Genomic DNA, 27208 nt, shown 5'->3' on the forward strand with positions numbered 1-27208 from the left:
ATGTTGTCTGGGATCCATTCATAGTTTCCTTTCCGTTGCTGTGTAATAGTCCATCATGTGATTTGTGTGAAAACAACAGTTCCCTGACTCCCGGTTGAGTTGTAGTCCGTCTGGCTGCCAGCTAATGGACAATTCTTATGCGAATGTTCTGGTGAATATGTTTTGGGTTTGCTCCTGGCTGGGTTTGGTCCAGGTTCTCTCTCCTCCTCCTCCTCCTCCTCCTCCTCCTCCTCCTCCTCCTTCTTCTTCTTCTTTTTTAAATATTTGTTTATTTATCTGAATGGCAGAGTTATGGGGGAAGGAGAGAAGGAGAGAGAGAGAGGGAGAGAGGTCAATATTCCATTTTCTGGTTCACTGTCCAAATGGCCACAACAACTGGGGCTGGGCCAAGCTGAAGCCAGGAGCTTTATCCAAGACTCCCATGGAGGTGGCAGGGGCCCAAACACTTGGGCCGCCTTCTGTGGGGAGCAACTGGGAGCAACTCGGACTAGACTAAGTTACTGGAATTAAGACTTATTCTATGCATCTGCTCTCCCACAATATGGCGCTGGGAGAGGAGGAAACAGCTTCTACACAGCTGCCTCCAGTTCAACCAATAAACAGCAGGACCTGCTCCTGATTGGAGGAGAGCAGCGTACTCGGCGTGTGGGTACTTGGTGGAAGAGGACTATAAAGGAGGAGAGAGACAACATGCACCAGGAACATCTATCTGAAGGAACACCTGAGCAGCCCCCGAGAGAGCCGGCCGGCGGTGTGCCGCTCCCCCGCGGAAGTGGGGAAAGTGGCAGGGGGAACCGCCCTTCCACGGAGGTGGAAGGGACGGTAGCCAACCCGGGAAGAACCAGCAGCAAACCCGGGGAGGGCCGAGCAGACAAAAGAACAGCACAGGGTCCTGTGTCGTTCCTCCACGAAGACGGGGAGCGACAACCTTCCTCTGCTTTTTCTCAGGCTATTAGCAGGGAGCTGGATCAGACGTGGAGCAGCCAGGACTCGAATTGGTGTTCATATGGAATGATGGTGTCACAGATGGTGGCTTACCCCACTGTGCCACAGTGCCAGCCCCTGGCCCAGGTCCTTGTCTGCACACAGGAATTAAAGGAGAAAACGTAGGTAGAGGTGAGCAGGAAAGCAAGAGGTTTTTTTTTTTTTTTTTTTTTTTTTTTTTTTTTTAAAGGAGAAAGTACATACTTGAGGAATTAGTGTGGGCAACCTCAAGAGAGGAAGCTGCCATCAACAGGGTTTGGGGCTATCCTTTTTTTTTTTTTTTTTTTTTTTTTTTGACAGGCAGAGTGGACAGTGAGAGAGAGACAGAGAGAAAGGTCTTCCTTTTGCCGTTGGTTCACCCTCCAATGGCCGCCACGACCTGCACACCGCACTGATCTGAAGCCAGGAGCCAGGTGCTTCCTCCTGGTCTCCCATGCAGGTGCAGGGCCCAAGCACCTGGGCCATCCTTCACTGCCTTCCCGGGCCACAGCAGAGAGCTGGCCTGGAAGAGGGGCAACCGGGACAGAATCTGGCACCCCGACTGGGACTAGAACCCGGGGTGCCGGCGCCGCAGGCGGAGGATTAGCCTAGTGAGCCTGGCGTTGACCTGGGGCTATCCTTTTTATACCATCTGAAGGTAGGGTCTGGGGTGTGGCTTCAATGAATATTCAAAAGGGTGGGGTTTGGGGCGGGGCTTGAGTATCACCATTTCTGCGCAGTTTTTTTTTTGGGGAAACCTCAGAAGTGTCACGGCACCAGGTACATGATGGGAATGGGTGTGTCAATCATGGTAAATTTATTGTAATGACCTTACAGGTCATCGTGAGCACCCAGCCTGCAGCCATATTGGATATTTCTAGCTAGTGCTGGTTCTTGGAGGGGGTGGGGTGCGAAACCCCCCTGCAGCTGTGGCTCACCTCGAGCAGGCAGGGTTTGGGGTGGTGCGGGTGGGGCAGTGGCAGTCCTCAGCTCCAGCTTGCTAGCCACGCCCCCTGCCTGCATTGGATGTGCGTTGTCTCATCCCTTGGGGGTATATGTCAGCGTGGGGATGTGTTCAGGGGCTGCTGTGAGCAAGCTTCTGCATCTCCCCTCTGGAGTGGGGAGAATCATATCAATGCCTCTCTTAAAGGATGGTTTTGAGATTAGATGAGCTAACGCAGGTGCAGCGTCGAGAACTGGTTCATTGAAGTTCCTGGAACACGTGTCCTGGTAGCAGCAGTGTCGGGTAGCGTGAAGACACCACGCTCGCTGCTGTGAACCTTCAATGTCCCCAGGAGGTGGAAGGCACAAGGAGCCTCGCTGGAGTTGGGGATGCTCCAGGGTGTCATGATTATTATAATGTTATTATAATGTGTTCAAAGGAGACAGCGGGACGTCGAGTCAAACATGGGTTTCGCCCAATTCGTGTTTTATGATTAAAGAAAAAATTAGTAGTAGGCACTGAGAGTGTTGTATGGCTTTTCTTTTTCATCTTTGTTTTATTGCTTGATGATGCTGAAAATAGGGTGGTGGAGATAGGCCACCAACGCTGACCCAAAGGCCACTTCCCACACCCCCAGGTCCCTGTCTCGGTGCCTGAGTCTTCCCAAGCACAGTGAGCGCCCGATGAGCTTTGAGCTCCACCAATCCCGGCTCCAGGTCTAGCTCTGGCCAGGGAAGGGGCCCGAGGCCGGCCGCTCGTAACTCTGGGATACGGGAGCAAAAAGCCACGCATGCCCATGGCCCAGTCTCCCTCCTTGTCCTCTGCTCGCCGATGTCCTAGGATGGCCCTGACTGGCTAGCCCTGGGAACCCTTGCCCTGTGTCTCTGGCCTCCCCTTGGGAGGCTGCTAGGCAGATCCCCCTCTCACCCTGCAGGCCAGGCCCACAGTGGTCCCGGGAACAACCTTCCCCTCCCCCAGGGCGGCGGCAGGAAGAGGGAAGAAAGAGGATCGCCTCCAGCTGGCCCGGGAGACAGATCTCCCTGTGCTCATCAGCCCTCCAAGAACACCCGCCCCTCCCTCTTCCCCTGCCTCCCCCCAGCCTGTCCACGGGGGTTTGGGATCAGCCAGAAAAGTCAGGCAACTCGTCAGGGGCCGGCAGCCAGCAGGGGGAGAGGTCTCCCAGCTGCCTGGGTCCAGTGCAGTGCTAAGCAGAGCCCCACCCCTCGGGCTCTGCCCGGCTCCATACTTTGACCCTGCCCTCCGGTCTCGGTCCCAGCTGGCAGGCAATCGGCTCCCAGAAGCTGAGGCTCTGTCAAGATACAGGACCCCGTGCTCCGGCAGCCACCTCCTTTCTGCAGAAGCTAGGCACAGCCGGTGAGTGGCAGGTGCACCTTCAGGCTGGGGGTGGGAGGCAGGAGCCAGTGTCCTCCGAGGCACTGGCACATCGGGGCAGGTGACAGAGACCTGGGTGGACTTGCAGAGAGAGGAGGCTCTCTCCAGCCCTGGAGGCAAACAGGGCCAGCAGGTGAGTGATTGCATCTCTCCAATCCTCAGTTGCTTCATCTGGAACATGGGGTCATAGCTCACCTCTTACAGGGTGAATTGGAGTCCTGTAGGCCATTTGTATCTGCACATTTTGCATCCGGGGTTAAAAATATTTCAAGTAGTTGCGTCTGTCCTGAACTTGTACACTTTTTCCCCTTGGTATTATTTTCTGAACAATACAGTATAACCACTACTTCCATAGCATTTACATCATGTTTGGTATTTTTATAAATCCTCTAGTGATGAATTAAAAACTGTGAGAGGATGTGGGTAGATGCTATGCAAATACTCCACCGTTTTATGGATGGGACTGGAGCAAAATTTCAGTACCCACGGGAACCAATGTTCCACAGATGCTGAGGACAACTGTGTTGAAAGAGGTGATGAATGGGAAATACTTAGCATAGCACTGGGCACACAGCAGGCACTCAGTCAATAGCAGTTATTATTGTTGTTAGTACTCTTTTGGGGAGGGAGACTGGGCAGCCTGGTTCTCAAACTTTTCAGCCTCTGTTCTGTTCAATTTTTTAAAATATATATATATATTTTTGACAGGCAGAGTGGACAGTGAGAGAGAGACAGAAAGATCTTCCTTTTGCCGTTGGTTCACCCTCCAATGGCTGCCACGGCCGGCGCTCTGCGGCCGGCGCACCGCGCTGATCCGATGGCAGGAGCCAGGTACTTATCCTGGTCTCCCATGGGGTGCAGGGCCCAAGTATTTGGGCCATCCTCCACTGCACTCCCGGGCCACAGCAGAGAGCTGGCCTGGAAGAGGGGCAACCGGGACAGAATCCGGCGCCCCGACCGGGACTAGAACCTGGTGTGCCGGCGCCACTAGGCGGAAGATTAGCCTATTGAGCCGCTGCGCTGGCTCTAAAATATATTTTTAAAAGATTTTATTTATTTGAGAGGTAGAGTTACAGACAGTGAGAGGGAGAAACAGAGAAATGTCTTCTGTCTGTTGGTTTACTCCCCAAATGGCCGCAATGGCCAGAGCTGCGCCTATCCGAAGCCAGGAGCCAGGTGCTTCTTCCTGGTCTCCCATGCGGGTGCAGGGGGCCAAGGACTTGGGCCATCCTCCACCACTTTCCCAGGCTACAGCAGAGAGCTGGGTTGGAAGAGAAGCAGCCAGGACGAGAACTGGCGACCATATGGGATGCTGGCGCCGCAGGCGGAGGATTAACCTACTGCACCACGGTGCCTGCCCCTGTTCTGTTCATTTTTAAGGCCAGGCCAAAGCTGGCAGCCGGGGACTCAACCTTGGTCTCCCAGGACTCAGCCACTTGAGCCACCATCTGCTGCCTTCCTTAGTCAGAAGCTGGGATCAGAAGCAGAGTCAGAACTCGAACGCAGCACTAAGATGTGGGGATGAGACATCCCAAGCGTCAGTGTAACTGCTAAACCAAATGCCCACACATACTCTGTTCCATTTAAAGGATACACTGGGGGCCAGTGTCGTGGCACAGTGGGTTCAGCTGGCATCCCATATCAGAGTAGTGGTTCACATCCCACCTGCTCTTCTTCCAATCCAGCTTCCAGCTAATGTTCCTGGGAAGGCAGTAGAAAATGGTCCCAGTCCTTGGGCCCCTGCCACCCATGTGGGAGACCCAGATGGAGCTCTAGGCTCCCAGCTGTGGCTGGAGGTTGCCACCATTTGGGGAGCAAACCGGTGGATAGAAGAGCTCTCTTCTATCCCATCCATCACCTTTCCCTCTCTCCCTGTGTCACCCTGCCTTTCAAATAAGTAAAAATAACCCTTAAAATAAAATAAAAGATAAACTGAAGGCATCGGCTTCATAAGAAGTAGTTGTGGGGCACAGCCGGGAGAGCCGGTACTGTTCTCTAAAGTGCTATACCTGCTATGAGCACGCAGCAATCAAAGGCATAAATTACTCTTCAGGAGACAAAGGGAGTGTTTAGGCAAATGGACACAGAACAAAAGACAACGGAAACTATCAAGTGCCAATTTGTTGCTGTCTGCCTGCATATAAATATTTTTAGGGTCCAGAGCCAGGCATTGTCCCATGCTGGCGATGTGACCCTGAGTTGAGCGGCCTCCTCCTCAAATCTCCATCCCTGTCTGTAGGGTGCAGGTACTACAGCCCCACCTCCTCCAGCAGCGAGAGGACTAAGGGGATGGCGTCTGCAGGAGGCAGAGACCACACTGTGTTTCCTTCCTGCCCCAGGCTGGCATAGGCACTGTGATTGCACACACACAGCTCGGTGTGCTCACCCCAGCTGTCTGTGTCTTCTTGGATGTGTGTTCTGAGTGTTTGGTTGAAGTGACAGCACAAAACAGAGGTGAACTGCAAAACCAACAGAAAAAACAGACGCAGCAAGAAAACAGCTGACTGCAGAGCCGAGCGCTGGGCACGTGAGTCCCAAAGTTCAGCGCCCACATGCACACAAGTGATGGTAGCTGAGGCTGGTGCCCTCGCGTCTTACATAAGTAACTCCTGGATTCTGCTTCCAATAAGTAACTCATGGATTTCTATTGCACTCTAGGGAAATCAGGCACAGCTGGTATCATCAGTATCAACTTTGATTTGTACAGTGTGTGTCTTTGGGGGGGCTTTCCAATAATAATTGACTTGGGACCCCCAATTTTCCCTTTTCTTGTTTTAAGATTTATTTATTTATTTATTTATTTTATCGAGAGGCAGAGTTACAGACAGAGGGAGAGACAAGAGAGAGAGGTCTTCCACCCGCTGGTTCACTCCCCAAATGGCTGCAACGGCTGGAGTTGAGCCCATCGGAAGCCAGGAGCCAGGAGCTTCTTCTAGGTCTCCCATGTGTGTGCAGGGGCCCAAGGACTTGGGCCATCTTCTACTGCTTTCCCAGGCCATAGCAGAGAGCTGGATCAGAAGTGGAGCAGCCTGCACTCGAACTGGTGCCCATATGGGATGCTGGCATACCAGGCTGGGGTCTTAACCTGCTGTGCCACAACACCGGCCCCAGCTTTGCTGATTTTTTAGGTGTTGTGAGGATGGAAAAGCAGGCATGAGCCCTGGAAAAAGGAGACCTGGGTTCACACCCCAATTCCTCCTCTAACTTTGACTGAACGTGCCTCTGTGAGCCTCAGCCTCTTATGTGGGGACTGTGCTCCTCACAGCTGTCTTTTGTGAGCACCCAAGTACTGTACAAGTGTATATTTTTTGATTCTCATAAGAACTCCATTCGTCCATCCACCCACTCATCCATCCACCCTTCTATCATGCACTCACCCATCCATCATCCCTCCACCCACCCATCCACCACCCATCCTCCCATCCATCACCCATCCTCCCATCCATCACCCACCCACCATCTACTCATCCATCACCCATCCATCCTCCCTCTGTTCTCCCATCCATCACCCACCCACCATCCATCCAGCATCCCTCTGTCCTCCCATCACCCAGCAGCCATTTATCCATCCATTAGTTCACGAAGTTTCTGCTGTGTGTCTCACTATTCCAGGCCCTGAAGAGAGAGCGACAGATAAGACCAAGGTCCTCGCTCTCCAGGCGCTGATGTTCTGCTGGGGAGACAATGACGTGGGGAGTTTTGTTTGCCCTTACATGGGAAATTGAGGCTCAATTCCGGTTGACCAACTCCTCTTGGTTTGCCTGGGTCCCTCCTGGATTCAGCATGGAAAGTCTGCATCCTCAGAACTCCGTTGGCCCTGGGCAAACTGGGGAGATTGTCGCCCTTGCTCAGACAGGTTAAGTGACTTGGTCAGGGGCGCACAGCTGTTGGGTGCTGGAGCTAGACCGTGAACCCGAGTGTGTCTGGCCCTCAGCCTCGGCTGTCCCATGCCACGTCAACTCTGGAATTCCTTATGGGGAACTGGTAGAACCCAAGAAAGCCCTTTGCTCCTCTGTCTTCTTGTTGTCAAGGTACAAAAGCGGTCAGTTCTGAAAATTACACAGAGGCAGTTAGAAGGCCCAGAGAGGGGAAGCAGCGTGGCCAAGGTCACACAGCCAGCCAGGTGTGGAGCCAAGTCTCACTCTCTTTCTCTTCTCTCCTTCTGTCTGCCTGCTGTGGTTTTCCAATGCAATTTTTTTTTAAAGATTTGTTTATTTGAAAGTCAGAGTTACACGGGGCGGGGTGGGGGGGTCTTCCATCCGCTGGTTCACTCCCCAGATGGCCGCTGTCGCTCCCCGTCTTCGTGGGGGAACGACACTAAACCCTGCCTAGGTTTCCTATCCGAGTCACGGCACCATTATGTCGCTCCCCGTCTTCGTGGAGGAACGACACAGGACCCTGCGCTGTTCTTTCATCTGCTCCGCCCTTCCCGGGTTTGCTGCTGGTTCTTCCCGGGTTGGCTACCGTCCCTTCCACCTCCGTGGAAGGGCGGTTCCCCCTGCCACATTCCCCACTTCCGCGGGGGAGCGGCACACCGCCGGCCGGCTCTCTTGGGGGCTGCACAGGTGTTCCTTCAGATAGATGTTCCTGGTGCATGTTGTCTCTCTCCTCCTTTATAGTCCTCTTCCACCAATCCCAACTCTGCTACCCACACGCCGAGCGCGCCGCTCTCCTCCAATCAGGAGCGGCTTCTGCAGCTTGTCAAGTTGGTGAGAGGCAGCTGGGTAGAAGCTGTATGCTCCTCTCCCAGCGCCACATTGTGGGAGAGCAGATGCATAGAATAAGTCTTAATTCCAGTAACAGTATAGTCCGAGTTGCTCCCCACAGCCGCAATGGCCGGAGCTGCGCAGATCTGAAGCCAGGAGTCAGGAGCTTCCTCCAGGTCTCCCACATGGGAGCAGGGCCCCAAGGACTTGGGCCCTCTCCCACTGCTTTCCCAGGCCATAGCAGAGAGCTGGATTGGAAGAGGAGCAGCCGGGACTAGAACCGATGCCAATATGGGATGCCGGCACTTCAAGCCAGGGTGTTAACCCGCTGCGCCACAGCACTGGCCCCTCCAATGTAATTTTTAAGGTGCTAGAGAACAGCAGGAGGCAACTAGGTACTGAGGGCCCACTGTGTGCCAGGCCCTGAACCAGGAGCCATCACCAGCCTTGTCGTTTGATTTTCAGGAGGTCCCCTTGGGATTGGGGTTACTTCTCTTGTACAGGTTAGGTCTCCTGAGGCACAGCATGGAGGAGGAGGGAAGGGTGGAAGTGGGGGCCCCTGGTGGGGTCTCCCTGTGCCCCCAAGTCCCCATGCCCAGGCTCTGGCCTGGGGGATCGACACCTTTCTATTGGTTGCTTGTATCTCTGACTTGGCTCCCAAAACCCCGACAGAGTCCAGCTCTTGCGGGCTGAAACTGTTCCCCTCTTTACAGAATTAGGCCACGTTGAGAACGTCCTACCGTCCAGGGCCACAGGCCCCAGTTGCCAGGAGCCAGGGCGTGTGGGAGGAGAGCTGGAGTGAAGAGGAGAGAGAGTTGAATTTGGCCTCTTGTTCCGTCTCAGCAGGAGCCGGCAGAATATTGTTGGCTGTGCGGGACAGAGCAACTTCAAGGTCAAAAGCTGCTTCAAGGTCAAAAGCTGCCAGGCCTTGTAGATGTTGAAAGGCCCCAGCCAGCCCAGCTTCCCAGGGCAGACAGGCTGAGTTCTGTGCAGGAAGACGGAGTACTGGGGCCCGGAGCTGGTTCAGACGTACCAGCCCCGCACTTAGCACGTGTGTGATAAATGGGTGTCATGTTTACAACAACGTTTGCTAGCTGTGTGACCTCAGGTAAGTCACTTCACCACTCTGAGCTTCAGCTTCTTCGTCTGTCAAGCAGGGCCAAGAGTACAGCCCCTGCCCCCGGAGAGTGTTGGGAGACGGCGGTGGAATGATGCGGCCCTTAGCGCTGGGGCCGGTGCACGGCAGGTGCCCTACAGATGTCTGCCTGTCATTTCTTTGGCACTGGGAGCCTGGTTAAGTTTTCTGCATTTGACATCTGGTTATGGGGCCTTTGAGGAAGGAATTCCTGGACGAAGTGTCTTGCCCATGGTTAATAGTTAACGGGTGGTTAACTATTAATCAGAGAGAGCCAGAGCCCATTGTCCTAACCACTGGACTGCTCAGCCAAGTGCTCTGCTGGGATTTGCATATTCCCAGGGAACAGTGGGTACAGGGACACACACCCCTGCCCCCAAGGAAAGCTGCTTTGCTTACCAACTGTGAGACCTCGGGCAAGTGGCACTTCCTCTCCACACCTCAATGTTTCCATTCACAAAATGGGAATAATCTTCTTTGCCATCTGGGATCTTTGGAGAATCGAGGGTCAAAAGGTCTTGGTGGGATCTGTGCTTTCTAAGCATTCAGTAGATGTTGGCGATGGCGGTGACAAGGATGGGTATGATGATGACGGTCACGTGCCTTAACCCTTCCTCCCCACAGGCCTGCCTGATGCGTGTGGTGGTGATTGGCGCGGGCGTCATTGGCTTGTCCACCGCCCTCTGCATCCATGAGCTCTACCACTCGGCCCTACAGCCTCTGGACATGACGATCTACGCAGACCGCTTCACCCCGCTCACCAACACCGATGTGGCTGCTGGCCTCTGGCAGCCCTACCTCTCTGACCCCAGCAACCCACAGGAGGCGTGAGTGAGGGTCCCACAGGGCAGCCTGGGGTTGGGGGAGCGTGGGGCCGAGCCTGCAGAGGGGCCGCCTCCCGTCAGGATTCCCATGAGCAGAACAAGACAGCAAGGCACAAAGAAATACCAGTAAATGTGAAGCCCCTGCGAGGGTGCCTGAAGTTAGGTTCTTCCCGACGTGGGCTGGACGGCCACACCAGACCCATTGGTGAGTCTGGACAATGTCCCAGTGGGCAGATGGATGCCCGATTGATCACAGAAGTCGCAAAGGTCCTTACGTCAGTGTAGAGACTGCCCGCTGCGTCAGCAAAGGAGCCTCTCCATGGGTAATGGCGCAAACAAAATTTTGATTTTTCACTCCCGTAAATTCCAAAACCAACGTTCCTAACCAGCGGGCTGGGCTCCTTCCGTGTCTCCCTCTCTGTGCGTGCCAAGGTCACCATTCTCACCAGGCAGTGACTACCAGAGGTGCACACAGAATCACGTGTGCAGAGAATGGACTGACTCCATAACACAGATGAGAAAACTGAGACTCAGGGAATCCAAGGCTGCAGGTGGTGAGGCCAGGGCCTCCATCCTGGTTGTCTGACCCTGTGCCCTGTTGCCTTCCACTCCTATCTCTCGGTGACTCTAGGTGTCTATCGGCCAGAACACAGCCACACAGTTCTGCCTAACTGTGGGGGAGTCTGGGCTGTGAAGCTGAGCTGTGCCCCTAGAGGGAGGCGAACAGCATTTGAGGACGGCAAGCTGATGTCTGCCAGCGGTGTTTGCCATAGGCACTGCCCAGAGCCTGACCCAACTGTGTGGCTCACAGCCCCCAAAGCCAGGTCAAAGTTTTCATGGAAACTCACCGGCCATGCGGTACCAACCTGGAGGTCCCTTTCAAATGGTGGTGGGAGGGGGGAGCTCCTGCTGTCCCCACTTCTGTATCCGACTGATATTGGCAAGTCCTGGAGGCCCACTCCTGCACTGCAGTGGGCCTGTGGGCTTCTAGATGTGGGGTCACACGGCCCACGCGTGCTGGCCTCGGGAGGTCTGTGCCCAGCTCAGAGCATCAGGTGACCAGAAGTCGGTGACCTTTCCAGGGACTGGAGCCGGCAGACTTTTAACCACCTCCTGAGCCACATCCATTCTCCCAGCGCTGAAAAGATGGGCCTGGCCCTAATCTCGGGCTACAACCTCTTTCGCAAAGCTGTTCCGGTGAGCAAGGGTCCTTGGCCGGGAGGGTTGGTTGGTTGGTTGACCGGGGAGGCAGAGCCTGGACCACAGACCAGGGTGGGGCCCCTGAGCCTGGCGAGTCCTTTGAGTCTCGTAGACAACAGATCCCTGGGTTCAAAACAGGTTTGCTTTGCATTCTGGTTGGTTGTGCCTTGAAAAAGCTATTTTTTGGTTTCAAATGTTGTGATTCAATTGGCTGAGACCAACAACTCTTGTGATAATGGGGAAATGGGCTTTGATTGGCTTTGGGGAAAACGTGTACTCTGCAGGGGTGAACTCAAAAGGTTTTACATGTCACCAAGAGGTATTAAAACCCTCACAGCAAAGGCGGCTGAAGCGCTTATTATGCGCTGAGCCCTTTGCTGACTACAGCTGGAGACGCACTTGATTCTTGCCATTACCGGAAGCACTGTCTTTATCCTCATTTTACACAGGAGAACACAGGCTCAGAGAAAGGATAACTTGCCTAAGGTCACAGAGCTTTTTTTTAAAGATTTATTTATTTGCTTGAAAGGTGGAGTTACAGAGAGGGAGAGAGGGAGGGGGAGAGAGAGAGAGAGAGAGAGAGAGAGAGAGAGAGAGAGAGAGTGTCTTCCATCTACTTGTTCACTCCCCACATGGCTGCAACAGCCAGAGCTGGGCTGATCCGAAGCCAGGAGCCAAGAACTTCTTCCGGGTCTCCCACATGCGTGCAGGGGCCCAAACACTTGGGCCATCTTCCACTACTTTCCCAGGCCACAGCAGAGAGCTGGATTGGAAGTGGAGCAGCCGGGACTTGAACTGGCGCTGCAGGCAGATGCTTAACCTACTATGCCACAGCACCGGTCCCAGTCACAGGGCTCTTAGGTAGCAAAGCCGAGATTCGAACCCAGGCCCTCTGTTGACCACGTGGTGCTCGGTGTGCTCAGAGGGACAGGACTGGGGGGATGTGCCAGGGCTGCCTGGGGAGGAAGATGAGCCTCTGGCTGGGACCCGTGCCACCTCTCAAGGTTTGCTCAGTCTTTAGCGCTACACTCAGGGCTTTCTCGACCTTATCTGCTGCCTTCCCTACGACCAAGGGTGATGAGCAACTCCATGACCCAGACGAGAACACCGAGTCTCGGAGAATCCAGTCTGTAAGGGGAAGGCCTGGGCCTCCAGCCAGGTGTCTGTCCCTGTGTCCTGCTGCCTTTATCTGACCTCTTGGTGACGATCAGTGTTGCCCCTCCCCTCATTTCTGATCTTTGCCCTGTCACTCAGCCTTGGTCTCACTCTCACCCTAAATGCAGGAGAACCTCCAAACACTCATGGAAAAGTCAGTGAAAAGACACATTTATTTGGATGCAGAAAAACGTGAAATCCACGTATAGCTTTTTATGATGTGCATCTCTCATGGACACTTTTTAAAAATTTAATTATTTCAGAAGCATAGAGGAAGACAGAAAGACAGGCAAACCTGCCATTGGCTGGTTCATTCTCCAGGTGCTGGCCCTTGGAAGGGCCAAAGCTAGGAGCCAGGAACTCAATCCAGGTCTCCTACATGGGTGGCAAGGAGCTAACTGCTTGAGCCACCCCAGGTCTGTGCTGGAAGAAAGCTGGACTTAGGAGCCAGAGCTAGGTACTCGTGCAGTGGGGGGAGAGAGGGACACACACACACACACACACACACACACACAGAGTGAGAGAGAGATCTCCTACCCAATAATTCTCTGCCCAAATGCCTGCTCTGGGTAGCAGGGACCCAGCTGCTTGAGCTGTGATGCACATTAGCAGAAACCTGGACTTGGGAGTGGAGCCAGGACTCCAACACACACACTATGCTATGGGATGGGTGTCCCAAGTGGCATCTTAACTATGACACAAATGCCCACCCCACCCCATGGAGTTTTTTGTAGACCTCTCACATGTGTATGTTTCCAAAAAACACATGCAACAAAATAACCTTCTTTTAGAATTCCATTTTCCTTGAACTTTGTGAGGTCCACCTATGCAGTGGTTAAGAACAGCACTGGAGCCCCATTGTGTGGCTTCAGATCTCAACTCCGCTATTTATCCCCTGTGTGACCTTAGTCTTAACTCCGTGTGCCTTAATTGGCCCACCTGTGAAATACGGATAAGAATGATATCCATTCAATGGCTTATTCTGAAGATTATGTGAGCTTTCATCATCACCAGGGACCCCCAGCCACTCCGGTGACCCCCTCTCTCATCTTCTTCAGGACCCTTCCTGGAAGGACACAGTTCTGGGGTTTCGGAAGCTGACACTCAGAGAGCTGGACATGTTCCCCGGTTACAGGTAAGTTTCATCTTGGGGAAAGGAGCTGAGGCCCCACGACACGGGCAGAATGGTCCAGAAGGCAGCAAGCTGCCCATCTTGTCCCCTGGTCTCCTGGTTTCTGTCCAATGAGACCCCACTCAAACTGGAGGGGAAGAGAGTGTGGAATCCCAGTTCTCAGGCTCAGAAGCTCTGTTTATGTCTCGTTTGGTGGAGGAGGAAGTGAGCTTCAGAGAGGCTCAGTGACTTCCCAAGATCACACAGCCAAGTGACCCAACTAGGATTCCAACCCCATCTGTGTGACTGCAAACGCCTCTCCTCTCTACCCTGACGCCTCTCTGGTCCTCTCCTCACCCCACCCCGTCCTGGACCTCCTCCACCAAGGCACATCTGATCTCCGTTCACATACCCCAGTATCAGGGATGACTTTGACTGATGGACACTTTTGTCCTTGTGTTGAACTGAAAATCATGCTTGCCCTTGAACTTCACCCCGTGGTCCTGGCCCTCCCCTTTGGGAGCCCACTGCACCTTCCTTTAATTGCTGCCCTCCGATTGACAGCTCTGATTCTGACCTTGATTCCCACCTTTTGCCTGCATGACTGTAGCTATGGCTGGTTCAATACAAGCTTGATTCTGGATGGGAGGAGCTACCTGCAGTGGCTGACTAAAAGGTGAGCGTTTAAGCTTTGGTGTGAGATGGGCATCTCCCGGGGCAAAGGTGGAGTAGAAGACTGTTCATGGGATTCCTTGCTGTCTGGGCCAATCCCAAAGTTGAAGAAAACCTGTAGATTAGACGGGAACTATCCTTGGTCCTGACCGCTACTCTAGGAATGGAGTTCCTGCACCTGACTGGGCATGAGAACCACCTGGGCAGCTTTCCACATTGGATATCTCTTAGCAACCCCACTCAGTCTCTAATCTTTATGCAATAGTTGTAAATGGATTCCCTCAAGGTTTATAAATACAGTTCGGTCATTAGCATAATATAAGTGACTCTCTCTCTCTCTCTCTCTCTCTCTCTCTCTCTCTCTCTCTCTCTCTCCCTCTCCTAACTACTTTGCTTAGTTCCTCCAGAACAGTGTTAAGTAGTACAGGTGCTAATGGATGTTCCTCTCTTATTAATAGGGATCTGATAGTGTCCCAAATTAGCAAACACAACCCTGAAAGATGTGCTTATATTTATATTCAAATGCATTTATATTGAGGAAAATTGCATATATTCTCTCTCTTTTTAAAAAGATTTATTTATTTGTTTTGAAAGTCAGAGTTAGGGAAAGGAAAACAGACAGACAGACAGACAAACAGAGAGAATGAATCTTCTACCTACTGGTTCACTCCCCAGATGGCTGTAATGGCCAGCGCTGGGCCAGGCTGAAGCCAGGAGCCAGGAGCTTCTTCCAGGTCTTCCATGTGGGTGGCAGGGGCCCAAGGACTTGGGCCATTTTCTTCTGCATTTCTCAGGCCATTAGAATGGAGCTGGATTGAAAGTGAAGCAGCTGGGACTCAAACCAGCGTCCATATGGAATGCCAGCATTGCAGGCAGCAACTTTACCCACTATGCCACAACACCTGTCTCTATTCTCTCTTTTTTAAACATTTATTTGAAAGGCAGAGCAACAGAGAGGAGAGAGAGAGAGAGACAGAGAGAAAGAGAGAGAGAGAGAGAAAGAAAGAAAGAGATCTTTCATCTGCTCATTCACTCCCCAAATGGTCAAAATGGCCAAGGCTGGTCCAGGCTAAAACCAGGAGCCAGGAACTCCATCCAGGTCTCCCATGTGGGTGGCAGGGACCCATGGACTTGAGCCATCTTCTACTGCTTCCCCAGGTGCATTAGCAGGGAGCTGGATCGAAGTTAAGCAGCCAGGATTCAAACTGGTACTCTGAAATGGGATGCCAGCATCTCAAGCAGTGGCTTAACCCACTGTGCCACAGTGCCAGCCCCTGAGAACTGTATTTAAGGAACCCCACGGGTGATTCTAATTACCACCCAGGTTTGGGAACCACTGTGCCATATAGGGTTAATTCCCCTAACCTTGAGATACTCACGGCTCCTGCCTAGCCTCCCCCAGGAAAGATCACACTCACTTGTTCTCTCCTGGGGAAATTATGTAGATAAATCATTCTAAGATAATACACCAACACGCATATGGCTCATTTTCTGATCTTTTGATGTTTCCACTATATTTCTAAAAGGAAAAGTATTCCCCACAGGGATATTTAAAGGGAAGAGGCGTCCCCAGGGTACCTCAATCCGTGTGCTCTGCTTCTAGAAAGGGAGCATTCGGCTTTTTTTTTTTTTTTTGACAGGTAGAGTTAGACAGTGAGAGAGACAGAGAGAAAGGTCTTTCTTCCATTGGTTCACCCCCACAAATGGCCGCTATGGCCAGCACGCTGCACCAATCCGAAGCCAGGAGCCAGGTGCTTCCTCCTGGTCTCCCATGCGGGTGCAGGGCCCAAGGACTTGGGCCATCCTCCACTGCACTCCTGGGCCACAGCAGAGAGCCAGACTGGAAGAGGAGCAACTGGGACAGAATCTGGCTCCCCGACCGGGACTAGAACCTGGAGTACCAGCGCCACAGTTGGAGCATTAGCCTAGTGAGCCACGGTGCTGGCCAGCACTTGGCTTTAATCCATTCTTGCCTCCTCTGCTTCACATCTGATGCCCTTAGATTTTTTTTTCTGACAGGCAGAGTGGACAGTGAGAGAGAGAGACAGAGATAAAGGTCTTCCTTTGCCGTTGGTTCACCCTCCAATGGCCGCCACGGCCGACGCACTGCAGCCAGCGCACCGCGCTGATCCGATGGCAGGAGCCAGATACTTATCCTGGTCTCCCATGGGGTGCAGGGCCCAAGTACTTGGGCCATCCTCCACTGCACTCCCTGGCCACAGCAGAGAGCTAGCCTGGAAGAGGAGCAACCGGGATAGAATCCGGCGCCCTGACCGGGACTAGAACCCGGTGTGCCGGCGCCGCAAGGCAGAGCATTAGCCTAGTGAGCCACAGTGCCGGCCTACCCTTAGATGTTACAAAGCCACATGGGGGTCACAGGAGATACTGGGAGCCGGCAGAGGCCTGGGTTTGCATCCCAGAGCCATCAGTGACTCACCACACGACCCTCAGCAAAGCTCTTTTCCCATCCCCATCTGCCCAATGAGGGGCTGCGACCACCTCAGGTTCTCCAAGGAACCTTTGTGGAGCACTGGTCCAGCAAGGTGCCAGTGACCTGACTGGGGACACAGCCGTTTCCTCGAGGAGCCGCTGGTGGACTCCATCCCTAGAAGGTTCTTTGGGAATGGTCCACATGCCACCCTCCTGCACAGATGGCACAGAGAGCTCAACACCGGGCTGTTCGATGTGTCTCGTCCTCCAGGTTAACTGAGAGGGGAGTGAAACTCTTCCAGCGCAAGGTGGAATCCTTTGATGAGGTGAGCTGCAGGGTTAAAGGGTAGGGGGAGGAGGAGAGGGGAGGGCTTTGCTTCCTGCTATGGGGTTGGGGGCCCCTTCTCAGGCTCCTAGGGTTCCCTGAAGATGGTCCCAGACTCTAAACCTCTTCTTAATCCCAGGAGGACTCGGGCAGTCTGAGGGAGGGGGTCTCTGCCTTGATGTGGGCGGCAGGGACACAGGAACAGCAGGCTCATGGTAGCCCATTTGGGGCTCATTTAAGTCTGAATCTCGGTGAGTTTTAGGGCTGAGAGAGCGAGCGCTGGATGCCTTTTCCCAGTATCAGCCACATTCCAATGTCAAAGTCAGATGCTTGGCTGCTTCCTCCTGAGGTCTGGGCTGAGTTCCCCTGGAACTCCTCCACCAAGAATAATGTTGATAGCAGCTCCCAGCACCAGGCACTGAATTCCTTCAGTCCCGGCACCTGCAAAAATGCTCGGCACGTGAAAGGCGCTCAGCCCCTATAGCAGCCAGTGTGAAATAACGAGGACCTCCCCACTCTGGGTTGGATCCTGATGGACACTTGAGATACGTGGCTGACTCAGTGGCAAACGCTGAGCCAAGAACAATAGTAGTGCATTGCAATGTGTGGGTCCATGTCTGACCCAGGGCTGGGAGGGGAGCGGCGGTCACGGGAGCCCAGCCGGGGAGTGTGGGTATCCAGGACACACCAGCCCTGAGTCATCAAGTCTCCTGTACCTAGAGCTAGGGCTTGCACTGTGTCTTCTGCAAGTGTCCTGGCACAAGAAGAAAATCTAAAGAAACCAGAAGGCAGAGAACCAGCTCTGCTTCCTGTCTGAGATCTTTTGGGAGGCTCCCAGGTTTCTCTCTCCACCGTACTCTTTTCCATGCATTTTCCTATCCATGTTCACATGGGGTTCTCACCGCAGCCCCACTGTATCACAGAGGCAGCTAAGCCTCAAGAGGTAAAGGGATATCTCTGGGGTCACACATTGGGTAAATGGCAGAGTGGAGATTTGGAGCCAGGCGTCTGATTCCTCACCGAGCCCTCTCTCTGCTGGTTCATAGAGTAGACAGCTGCACCGGGAGAGGCGAAGGCAGGGAGGGGACAGAAAGGACCAGGATTCCCAATCCCCCTGCCCTATTGGTTGCTGTCAGGTGGCAGGAGGAGGTGTCGATGTGATTGTCAACTGCACCGGGGTATGGGCCTCAGCACTGCAACCAGACCCCTTGCTGCAGCCCGGCCGGGGGCAGATCATTAAGGTGAGTGGCAGGTGAGACCCCGGCTTTGCTTGGGAAGACTGTTCTGTGTGCTCATCTAATTTCCGAAGAGAGTGGATGAATCAGGACCATCTAAGACAGAAGCCTTCAGACATCAGGAAATTCACGTTAAAGATACAAGAAGGACCAATAACCCCCACCCTTGATCAGGGTTTCCTCTTGCTAGCGATGGCTGTACCTGTGTCGGGGGGGAGTTAAGAGTGCCTGTAGTGTCATAAATAGCAAACGCTGGTGCCAGACCTGGCCTGGGCGCTTGATTGTGTTCATTACTTTAATCCTTACCGTAACCCTTTGAGATGGGCACTCTCACATCAACATTGCCGTCTTACAGAGCGGGAAACTGAGACACAGAAGAATTAAGAAACATGCACACAAGCTCACACGGTAGTAAGTGGAAGGATTGGGATTAGAACCCAGGCAACCTGGCTCCAGAGCCTACATGTGTAATCACCTTTCCATACCACCTCTCATTGTACGTGTGGGGGCTGTGTGTGTGTGTCTGCCTGTGGGCATGGGTGTACCCTTGTGTTATAGGTGTGTAGGGGCAGGTGTGCATATGCCCTGACACGTGTGTGTGGTGATGTTTCTACAGACATGGGGGTGAGGCTGTGCAATGCTTCAGGGAGCAAGGGGGCTGCCACTCAGGGCGGCTCTTCCTGCAACAAACAAGTGGCCAGTTGCAGGCACGGACCAGAGTGGGTCATGAGAGGGCCTAGGCTTCAGCTTTGCCACTCTGGTCGAACACCTGGCCATGGAGGGGAGTGAGGGCAGCCTGGCCCAGTTACCCAACATCCTGGACAAGACTCTTTTGTTCTCAATCAACAGGTGGATGCCCCCTGGGTGAAGCACTTCATTATCACCCACGACCCAGAGAGCGGCATCTACAAGTCCCCGTACATCATCCCGGGGTGAGAACTGCACTGTTCCCAGGGCAGAGGAAGGACACCTTGACACCCTCTCTGTGCCCCTGCTGCCTGCCCCAGCCCCCTTGCTTAGTCTCTGCTGTCATCTTGTTCCAGTGTTTTTAAGTGACTTTGGGCCACTACGTCTCCAGGAAGGCAGGACGCGGTGGCCTTGACTGGGCTCTGTCTTGAACATTCTTTTAAGTGACAGGAGTGGGGAGGCTGGAGACGAAGCAGTGGATGTGACAAAGGTGGTGACACTAAGTGATGTAAATGGCAACAATGTGAACGGGGCTGGGATGGAGCTCGGTGTTGGCGGTGGTGGTGACACGGATGGGATGCCAATACTGCTCCCAGTGGAACCGTGGTAGGTGAGACAGTACTGTCCCGGGTGGAGGACACAGTGCTGGTGATGGAGGGGTGTGGGTGACAGCAGGTGCTACAGTTTGGATGTGGCTTATCCCCCAAATGTGCGATGGTCCCCAGTGAGATGGTGGAATTTTTAAGAGATAGGGAGGGCCCTGTGGCCCTCATGAAGGATGCGTGTGTTCTTGTTGGAGTGGACCCAGTCTGGTAGGAAGGGACCAGTTCCCAATGCAGTGGGCTGTTATACAGAGACTCAGCCTACCCCCACCCACACCCTGGTCCCCTGGTTTCTTGTTTTCATGCTCCTGCACTCACTTCTGCCTGTGGCCACTTCCTTTTCTGCTTCTCCACCACTGGTGACTCCTGTCAAAGGGGCCCTCTCCAGGATACTCGCACCATGCTGTTCGGACATTTCAGCCACCAGCACCGTGCATCAAAGAAACCTCTTCACTTAGAAAGCACCCAGCCTCAAGTAATTGGTTGTAGTCTCACCAAACAGATGGATACGGTGGGGCTGGTAGCAGGTGCTGATGGAGACGACACTCGTAGGGATGTTAACAGTGTGGCAGAGGTGATTATCCCGAAGGCAATGCCAGTGGTGGGGCTGCACCGACACCTCCATGGTGACGTTAATGGTGTAGTGGTGCTGGGGTGGTGTGCTGAATGAGGTCCATGACATAGTAATGGTAGCAGTGAAGGCAATGGTGAAGGTGACATTGTTGATGGAGATGATGGTGTTGGTGGTGGTGATGGTGTTGGTGTTGGTGGTGAAGGTGACATTGTTGGAGATGATGGTGTTGGTGGTGATGGTGTTGATGGAGATGATGGTGTTGGTGGTGATGGTGTTGATGGAGGTGATGGTGTTGGTGGTGAAGGTGTTGATGGAGATGATGGTGTTGGTGGTGATGGTGTTGATGCTGTTGGTGGTGATGGTGTTGCTGGAGATGATGGTGTTGGTGGTGAAGGTGACATTGTTGCTGGAGATGATGGTGTTGGTGGTGAAGGTGACATTGTTGATGGAGATGATGGTGTTGGTGGTGAAGGTGACATTGTTGATGGAGATGATGGTGTTGGTGGTGAAGGTGACATTGTTGATGGAGATGATGGTGTTGGTGGTGATGGTGTTGATGGAGATGATGGTGTTGGTGGTGATGGTGTTGATGGAGATGATGGTGTTGGTGGTGATGGTGTTGGTGGTGGTGATGGTGTTGATGTTGGTGGTGAAGGTGACGTTGTTGATGGAGATGATGGTGTTGGTGGTGAAGGTGACATTGTTGATGGAGATGATGGTGTTGGTGGTGAAGGTGACATTGTTGATGGAGATGATGGTGTTGGTGGTGAAGGTGTTGATGGAGATGATGGTGTTTGTGGTGAAGGTGACATTGTTGATGGAGATGATGGTGTTGGTGGTGATGGTGTTGATGGAGATGATGGTGTTGGTGGTGATGGTGTTGATGGAGATGATGGTGTTGGTGGTGATGGTGTTGATGGAGATGATGGTGTTGGTGGTGATGGTGTTGATGGAGATGATGGTGTTGGTGGTGGTGATGGTGTTGATGTTGGTGGTGAAGGTGACGTTGTTGATGGAGATGATGGTGTAGGTGGTGATGGTGTTGATGGAGATGATGGTGTTGGTGGTGATGGTGTTGATGGAGGTGATGGTGTTGGTGGTGAAGGTGTTGATGGAGATGATGGTGTAGGTGGTGATGGTGTTGATGGAGATGATGGTGTTGGTGGTGAAGGTGACATTGTTGATGGAGATGATGGTGTTGGTGGTGAAGGTGTTGATGGAGATGGTGGTGTTGGTGGTGATGGTGTTGATGGAGATGATGGTGTTGGTGGTGAAGGTGACATTGTTGATGGAGATGGTGGTGTTGGTGGTGAAGGTGTTGATGGAGATGGTGGTGTTGGTGGTGATGGTGTTGATGGAGATGATGGTGTTGGTGGTGAAGGTGTTGATGGAGATGATGGTGTTGGTGGTGAAGGTGACATTGTTGATGGAGATGGTGGGTTGGTGGTGAAGGTGTTGATGGAGATGATGGTGTTGGTGGTGAAGGTGACATTGTTGATGGAGATGGTGGTGTAGGTGGTGATGTTAGCGGTGCTGGCAAGGATGGCAGTGTTGATGGTGGTGGCCAATAGTTGAGATGGTGAGCATGGGGCTACCTTCATTCACCTCAAAGCCTTAATGTTCCTTCATGCTCACACCCTGCTCCTTCTTGTCCAGGGTCCACGCGGTTACTCTTGGAGGCATCTTCCAGACGGGGAACTGGAGTGAGGGAAACAGCACCGATGACCACAACACCATTTGGGAAGGCTGCTGCAGCCTGGAGCCCACGCTGAAGGTAAGGGGTGGGGGGGTGCCAGAGCCTCCGACCAGGGTCCTGGCAGCTCGGTCATGAGAACATTCGAAGACGGTGGCGACACCACCGCTGGAGGACTCAGGGCAGACTGATCCAGCAAGGGACCATGAAATACACCAGAACTCCACAGTGTGCAAGAAAGCATTGCAATGGGCCAAAGAAACCTGTCTTTGCTCAGCTGAGTCGCTCCCTCCTGGGAAGACGTCGTCTTTCTTCACAAAACCACTCATGGTGGACATCTTGGGGCTCCCATTTGTCCAGGAGCAGCGATGATGGTAGTGAGCGTGATGAAGGTGAGGGCAGAAGTGGTGGTTGGGTGGATGGCGGTGACAATGCTGAGAATGGTGATAGTGATGGTGACATGTGGTGACTGTGGAGGTGGGTGAATATTGTTAAGCTGCCAGACGGGATGCTCTGGCCCACACTGGTGTACCAAGGTGTGCGTTCTAGCTCCACGCCCCATTCCAGCTTCCTGCAAATGTACACCCTGGGGTGCAGCACTTGACACCCCATGTAATAGGGTCCATGCCACATACGTGGGAGACCTGCGTGGAGTTCCTGACTCCAGGATTCATCCTGGCCAGTCTTAGCTAAGATGGGCATTTAGAGAGTGAGGCAGCAGTTGGGAGCTTGCTCTCTGTCTTTCAAATAAATAAAACAAATGCACACTTAAGTTGTCGTAATATGGAGCTGGGACTGACGGTGCTGTTGATACAGGTGCTATAGCTGATGGGTGTGAGTGGCAGTGATAACGATGGCGGAGGCTGATAAACCTGGTGTAGTGGTGATTAATCAAGGCGAGTGTGGTGATGCTGGAGTTGCTAATGGTGATGAGACTTTAAACTCAAGCTCCTCACCACCTAAAAATGGCAGCAGGAAAGACATGGCCAATGCTTTGTCTTGCAGGATGCAAGAATTGTTGGAGAATGGACTGGCTTCCGGCCAGTCCGGCCACAGATCCGGCTCGGAAGAGAACAGCTCAGTGCTGGGCCTTCAAAGACAGAGGTATGCGCTGCCCGCGAGGAAAGCAATGCTCTTCCCAACACCCAGGAGTTCTCTGTCCTGTCCGGGGCACGGTCGTGTCTGGTTTCAGGCTCCACAGAGCCTCCCTGGCAGGCGGCCAGTGGCGGCAAACACTGCCTCCTCTGTAGATGGGGAGACTGAGGCACGAGGGTGGTGAGAGACCTGCTCAGGGTTCCAGAGAGCGCAGTGCCCTGGTTTGCTTAAGTCTGTGGTTGAGTGGGAGGAATGTGGGTGCCTGTTGAGCAGCCCCTTGATGCCGGACAGTGTGGCAAACCCATGCCATGGTGACCTGCTGGGTCTCCTCTGCAGCTCCGTGGGGAGGGGACAGTCCCCTAAACCTCACATAAAGACTCTGGAAACCTGGGAGCTGAAGTCCCTTGTCGCTCTCCCATTCGTGGAGGAACGACACTAAACCCTGCGCTGTTCTTTTGTCTGCTCGGCCCTTCCCAGTCCTTCCCGGGTTGGACTTCCCCCGTGGAGGGGCGGCCCCCCCCTGCCACTTTCCCCACTTCCACGGGGGAGCGGCACACCGCCGGCCAGCTCTCTAGGGGGCTGCACAGGTGTTCCTTCAGATAGATGTTCCTCTTAGATGTTCCTGGTGCATGTTGTCTCTCTCCTCCTTTATAGTCCTCTTCCACCAATCCCAACTCGGCTGCCCACACGCCGAGCATGCTGCTCTCCTCCAATCAGGAGCAGGATCAGCTCCTGCAGCTTATCAGTCAAACTGGCAAGAGGCAGCTGCGTAGAAGTTTACTCCTCCCCAGCGCCAAATTGTGGGAGAGCAGATGCATAGAATAAGTCTTAATTCCAGTAACTTAGTCTAGTCTCAGTTGCTCCCCACAGTCCCTCTCCACGTCAGAGCCCTCGTGAGGGCAGGGCTGAGATGGGATTTGAACTTGACTCAAGAGCTGGTTCCTAGGATGTCCATTTTGGGGTCCTTACTCATGTCCCCTCTCAGGGGGTAGGAACCGAGTTTACTGAAGCCCTGGGAGTTGTCCTGGGCTGAGGGAGCAGACGTGGGTAGGTGGTACCTTGGCTCCCACCAGAGACGCAACCCCCCTGCCAAAGCCATCTCTTCCTTCACCCCAGATGGACCGTGTGTGTGTGCACGTGTGTGTGTCTGGGGCTGTGTGTGTGTATATGAGCGTGCTTCCAAAAGGCCATGGACTTCACAATTAAAGACATGCAAGGGCGTGTGTTTGGCCTAGCAGTGAAGATACTGCCTGGGATGCCTGCACCCCATGTCTCGGAGCCTGGGTTCGAGTCTCGGCTCTGCTCCTGATTCCAGCCTCCTGCCTGTGTGCACCGGGGAGGCCACAGTTAATGGCTCAAGTTCTTGGGCCTCTCCCGCCCACGTGGGAAACCTGGGTTGAGTTCCTGGTTCCCGGCTTTGGCCTGCCCCAGTCCCAGCTGTTGTAGGCATCTGGAGAGTGAACCAGCAACTGGGAGCTGTCTGTCTGTCTCTCCTCCTGCCTCTCAATAAGACTTAAGGAAATTGAATTTTTTTAAAAGATGACCTAGATTTCCATGAACTTTTTAAGGTCCCAAATATATAGAGGGGTTATGTGTACAAATGGAAGATTGTGTGTGTGTGTATATGTGGAGAGGGGTTACGTGTGTGTGTGTGTGTGTGTGTGTGTATGGTATATGGAGATACCATGTGCATGTAGAAGACAGGAGGGTGGTGTGGGCATGGCGAGAGTTATATATGTATAGGTGGAGGGGCCGTGTGTGTACAGGGGATCATGTGTGTGTGTGTGTAGAGGGTGTGGATATGTGTATGTAGAGGCCATCTGTGTAGACACCTGTGTGTAGCAGGGTTGTGTATGTGGGTAGAGGGTTGTGTGTGTATGTAGGATTCATGTGTGTATAGAGGCATCATGTGTGTGTGGATGGGAGGGTTAAATCTGGAGTTGAATTCCTTGCTGGTGGCTTTAGCTTTGAGGGAGGTGCAGGGGCCTTGCCTGTGTCCCCAGGATGCACCCCCACATCACACAGAAACCCCCCACCCCATTTCAGGCCCCTGTTTTGCCGGCCTCCGTGGCGGGTGGCAGGCTGTCTCTGCACACAGGTGCTCGTTAGTCCACAGTGGGATGGGGAGGAAGACGGGGATTTGGGACACCCTGACGCGGAGGAGACCTCTGACCTCTGTTCCAGATTCTCCGCTCCCTGAGCTGTGTGTTGAAGGCAGGTCCGTTTCCTGAGCCGAGGAGACGAGTCTGGGGCGCGGGCCTCCATCCCAGGGCCCAGCCCCCTTGCTCAGTTCCCGGGGGCCCTCACCAGCCTACCAGGCACTGAGAGAGGCTCAGCTGATGCCTGGCTTTGCCCAGGACTCTTTGGGGAGCTCCCAAGGGTAGGAGGACTTCCCGCCGTCCCCCCCAAACCTGGCCACCTTCTCTCTTGTTCCTCCCAGGTCATCCACAACTATGGCCATGGTGGCTATGGGCTCACCATCCACTGGGGCTGTGCCCTGGAGGCAGCCAAGCTCTTTGGGAAAATCCTGGAGGAAAAGAAGTCGTCCAGGATGCCACCATCCCACCTGTGAAGACTCCAGTGAGCCACGCCTTCCCCACCAGGATTCTCCACTCTCCCTGGCCAAGCAATCAACGTGCTCCTCTGTAAGACAGCCTTGACCTCCCACCTGCCCACAAGGCCAAGGCCTGGACAAGAGTTCGGGCCAGCCTGGCACCCTCTCTAACCGCTGAGTCTCCCCCCATCTCCGTGTCTGACACTGTGAATGGCTGGGGGCTCTTATTCCTAGAGCCACCAGAAGAAAGGAAAGCTCAGAAAATCAAAGAGGCCGGCTGCCCAGCACCAGAGAAAACTGAGACAAGTGAAGCGAAAGTATCTGGATTACAACACGAACGGCGATGAGAAACCTAGTGGTGGACGGCTGTTACTCCAGCGCCTCCTACACCTGTCTGTGGAACCCCATTGTCCTGGGCACACTCTTGAGGAACACTGTAGGGGATTCTGTTGTAGGAAGTTGCAGGAAAAGCCGGGGTGTGTTTGCCGGCGCCGCGGCTCACTAGGCTAATCCTCCGCCTTGCGGCGCCAGCACACCGGGTTCTAGTCCTGGTCAGGGCACCGGATTCTGTCCCAGTTGCCCCTCTTCCAGGCCAGCTCTCTGCTGTGGCCAGGGAGTGCAGTGGAGGATGGCCCAAGTACTTGGGCCCTGCACCCCATGGGAGACCAGGATAAGTACCTGGCTCCTGCCATCGGATCAGTGCAGTGCGCCGGCCGCAGCGCGCTGGCCACGGCAGCCATTGGAGGGTGAACCAAGGGCAAAGGAAGACCTTTCTCTCTGTCTCTCTCTCTCACTGTCCACTCTGCCTGTCAAAAAATAAAAAAAAATTTAAAAAAAAATTAAAAAATAAAGAAAAGCCGGGCTGTGGAGGAGGCTAGTGACATCCTGCTCCACACCCAGAATGCCCCATGGAATCAGCTGCCAATGACTGGCCCCTTGGGTACCCCACGACCCTCGAGGAGGAGCTGTGGCAGGGGTCGTCCCATGAGGGCCCCCCTTACAGAGAGCCAGGCTTGCCAAGCCTTCTCCTTGCTTGTGGGGCACATTCCCGTCTCTTGTCTTCCGGTGGCACACTCTGATCTGACAATGTTTTTGAAAGTCTTCATAGAGACTAGAAATCTGTGTTAGGGTTCAGAATTAGAGGCACAGAGCCAATAGGATAGAGAGATAGACAGATAGACGATAACAGTCCGAGGTGGATGTAGGCAGATAGATAGATGGATGGGAGGGGGTTTATCAGGGGATCAACTTGAGATTATGGAGCGGGGACGTCTCTCGACATTGTCTGCAAACCAGAGCCCCTGTGGTCCTGGCAGTGTAGCTCAGTGCAGGTCCAGAGGCCTCCGAACCAGGGAAGCCAGTGGTGGGAGTCTCAGTCCAGGGCTGAAGGCCTCAGAAGTTGGGGGCCGCTGCCCTAAGACCCATAGTCCAAAGGCCAGAGAGCCTGGAGCTGTGATGTCCACGGGCAGGAGGAGAAGAGCTGGCCAGCTGCAAGTGAGAGAGGGCGTTGCCTGCTGAAACTGGGGCTGACCTCCCTGCAGTCCACCACCTCCCCCCGGCCAGTCAGCTCAAGGCCACGCCCAGGAAGCTGGCTGGCCCCTCCCTAGTCCTTAATCCAGTCAGGTACACGCCCAAGATGGGGCACTGCAAAGACTCTGCTCGTTCCTGATGATCCGTCTCCGCCCCCAGGGTTTTCTCCATCTGGGTTTTTGACAAAGAACCTGGGAAGGTTGGGGTGCTCAGGCCATCGCGCTGTGTCCCTTCCTGTGTCCCTTCGTCCCCTGGGTTCTTCATGAAGTATCTGCCGTGATGCTGGTCAGCCTAAGCTAAACAGAGGGAGGGAGCCAAGACCTAAAACTCTCTCTTAACAACCACGCAACACCATCAGCAACAACCACACTGATGTGGGTTA

General features: G+C 53.7%; 1 protein-coding gene across 1 annotated transcript; it reads left to right on the forward strand.

Moving 5' to 3' along the window:
• Positions 1 to 3181: 3181 nt before the first annotated feature.
• On the forward strand, positions 3182 to 25650 carry DAO (D-amino acid oxidase; the record flags this gene model as incomplete). The annotated part of the gene is given in 11 exon segments (NM_001082189.1): positions 3182 to 3280; positions 9764 to 9966; positions 11046 to 11160; positions 13377 to 13453; positions 14040 to 14105; positions 16803 to 16857; positions 17993 to 18097; positions 18941 to 19023; positions 21611 to 21728; positions 22653 to 22751; positions 25183 to 25650. Coding segments are annotated over 10 exon segments (1044 nt in total). The 3' UTR covers positions 25315 to 25650.
• Positions 25651 to 27208: the final 1558 nt, after the last annotated feature.

This window comes from Oryctolagus cuniculus, chromosome 21 (genome assembly GCF_964237555.1).
Source record: "Oryctolagus cuniculus chromosome 21, mOryCun1.1, whole genome shotgun sequence".
NCBI classification, from domain to species: domain Eukaryota; kingdom Metazoa; phylum Chordata; class Mammalia; order Lagomorpha; family Leporidae; genus Oryctolagus; species Oryctolagus cuniculus.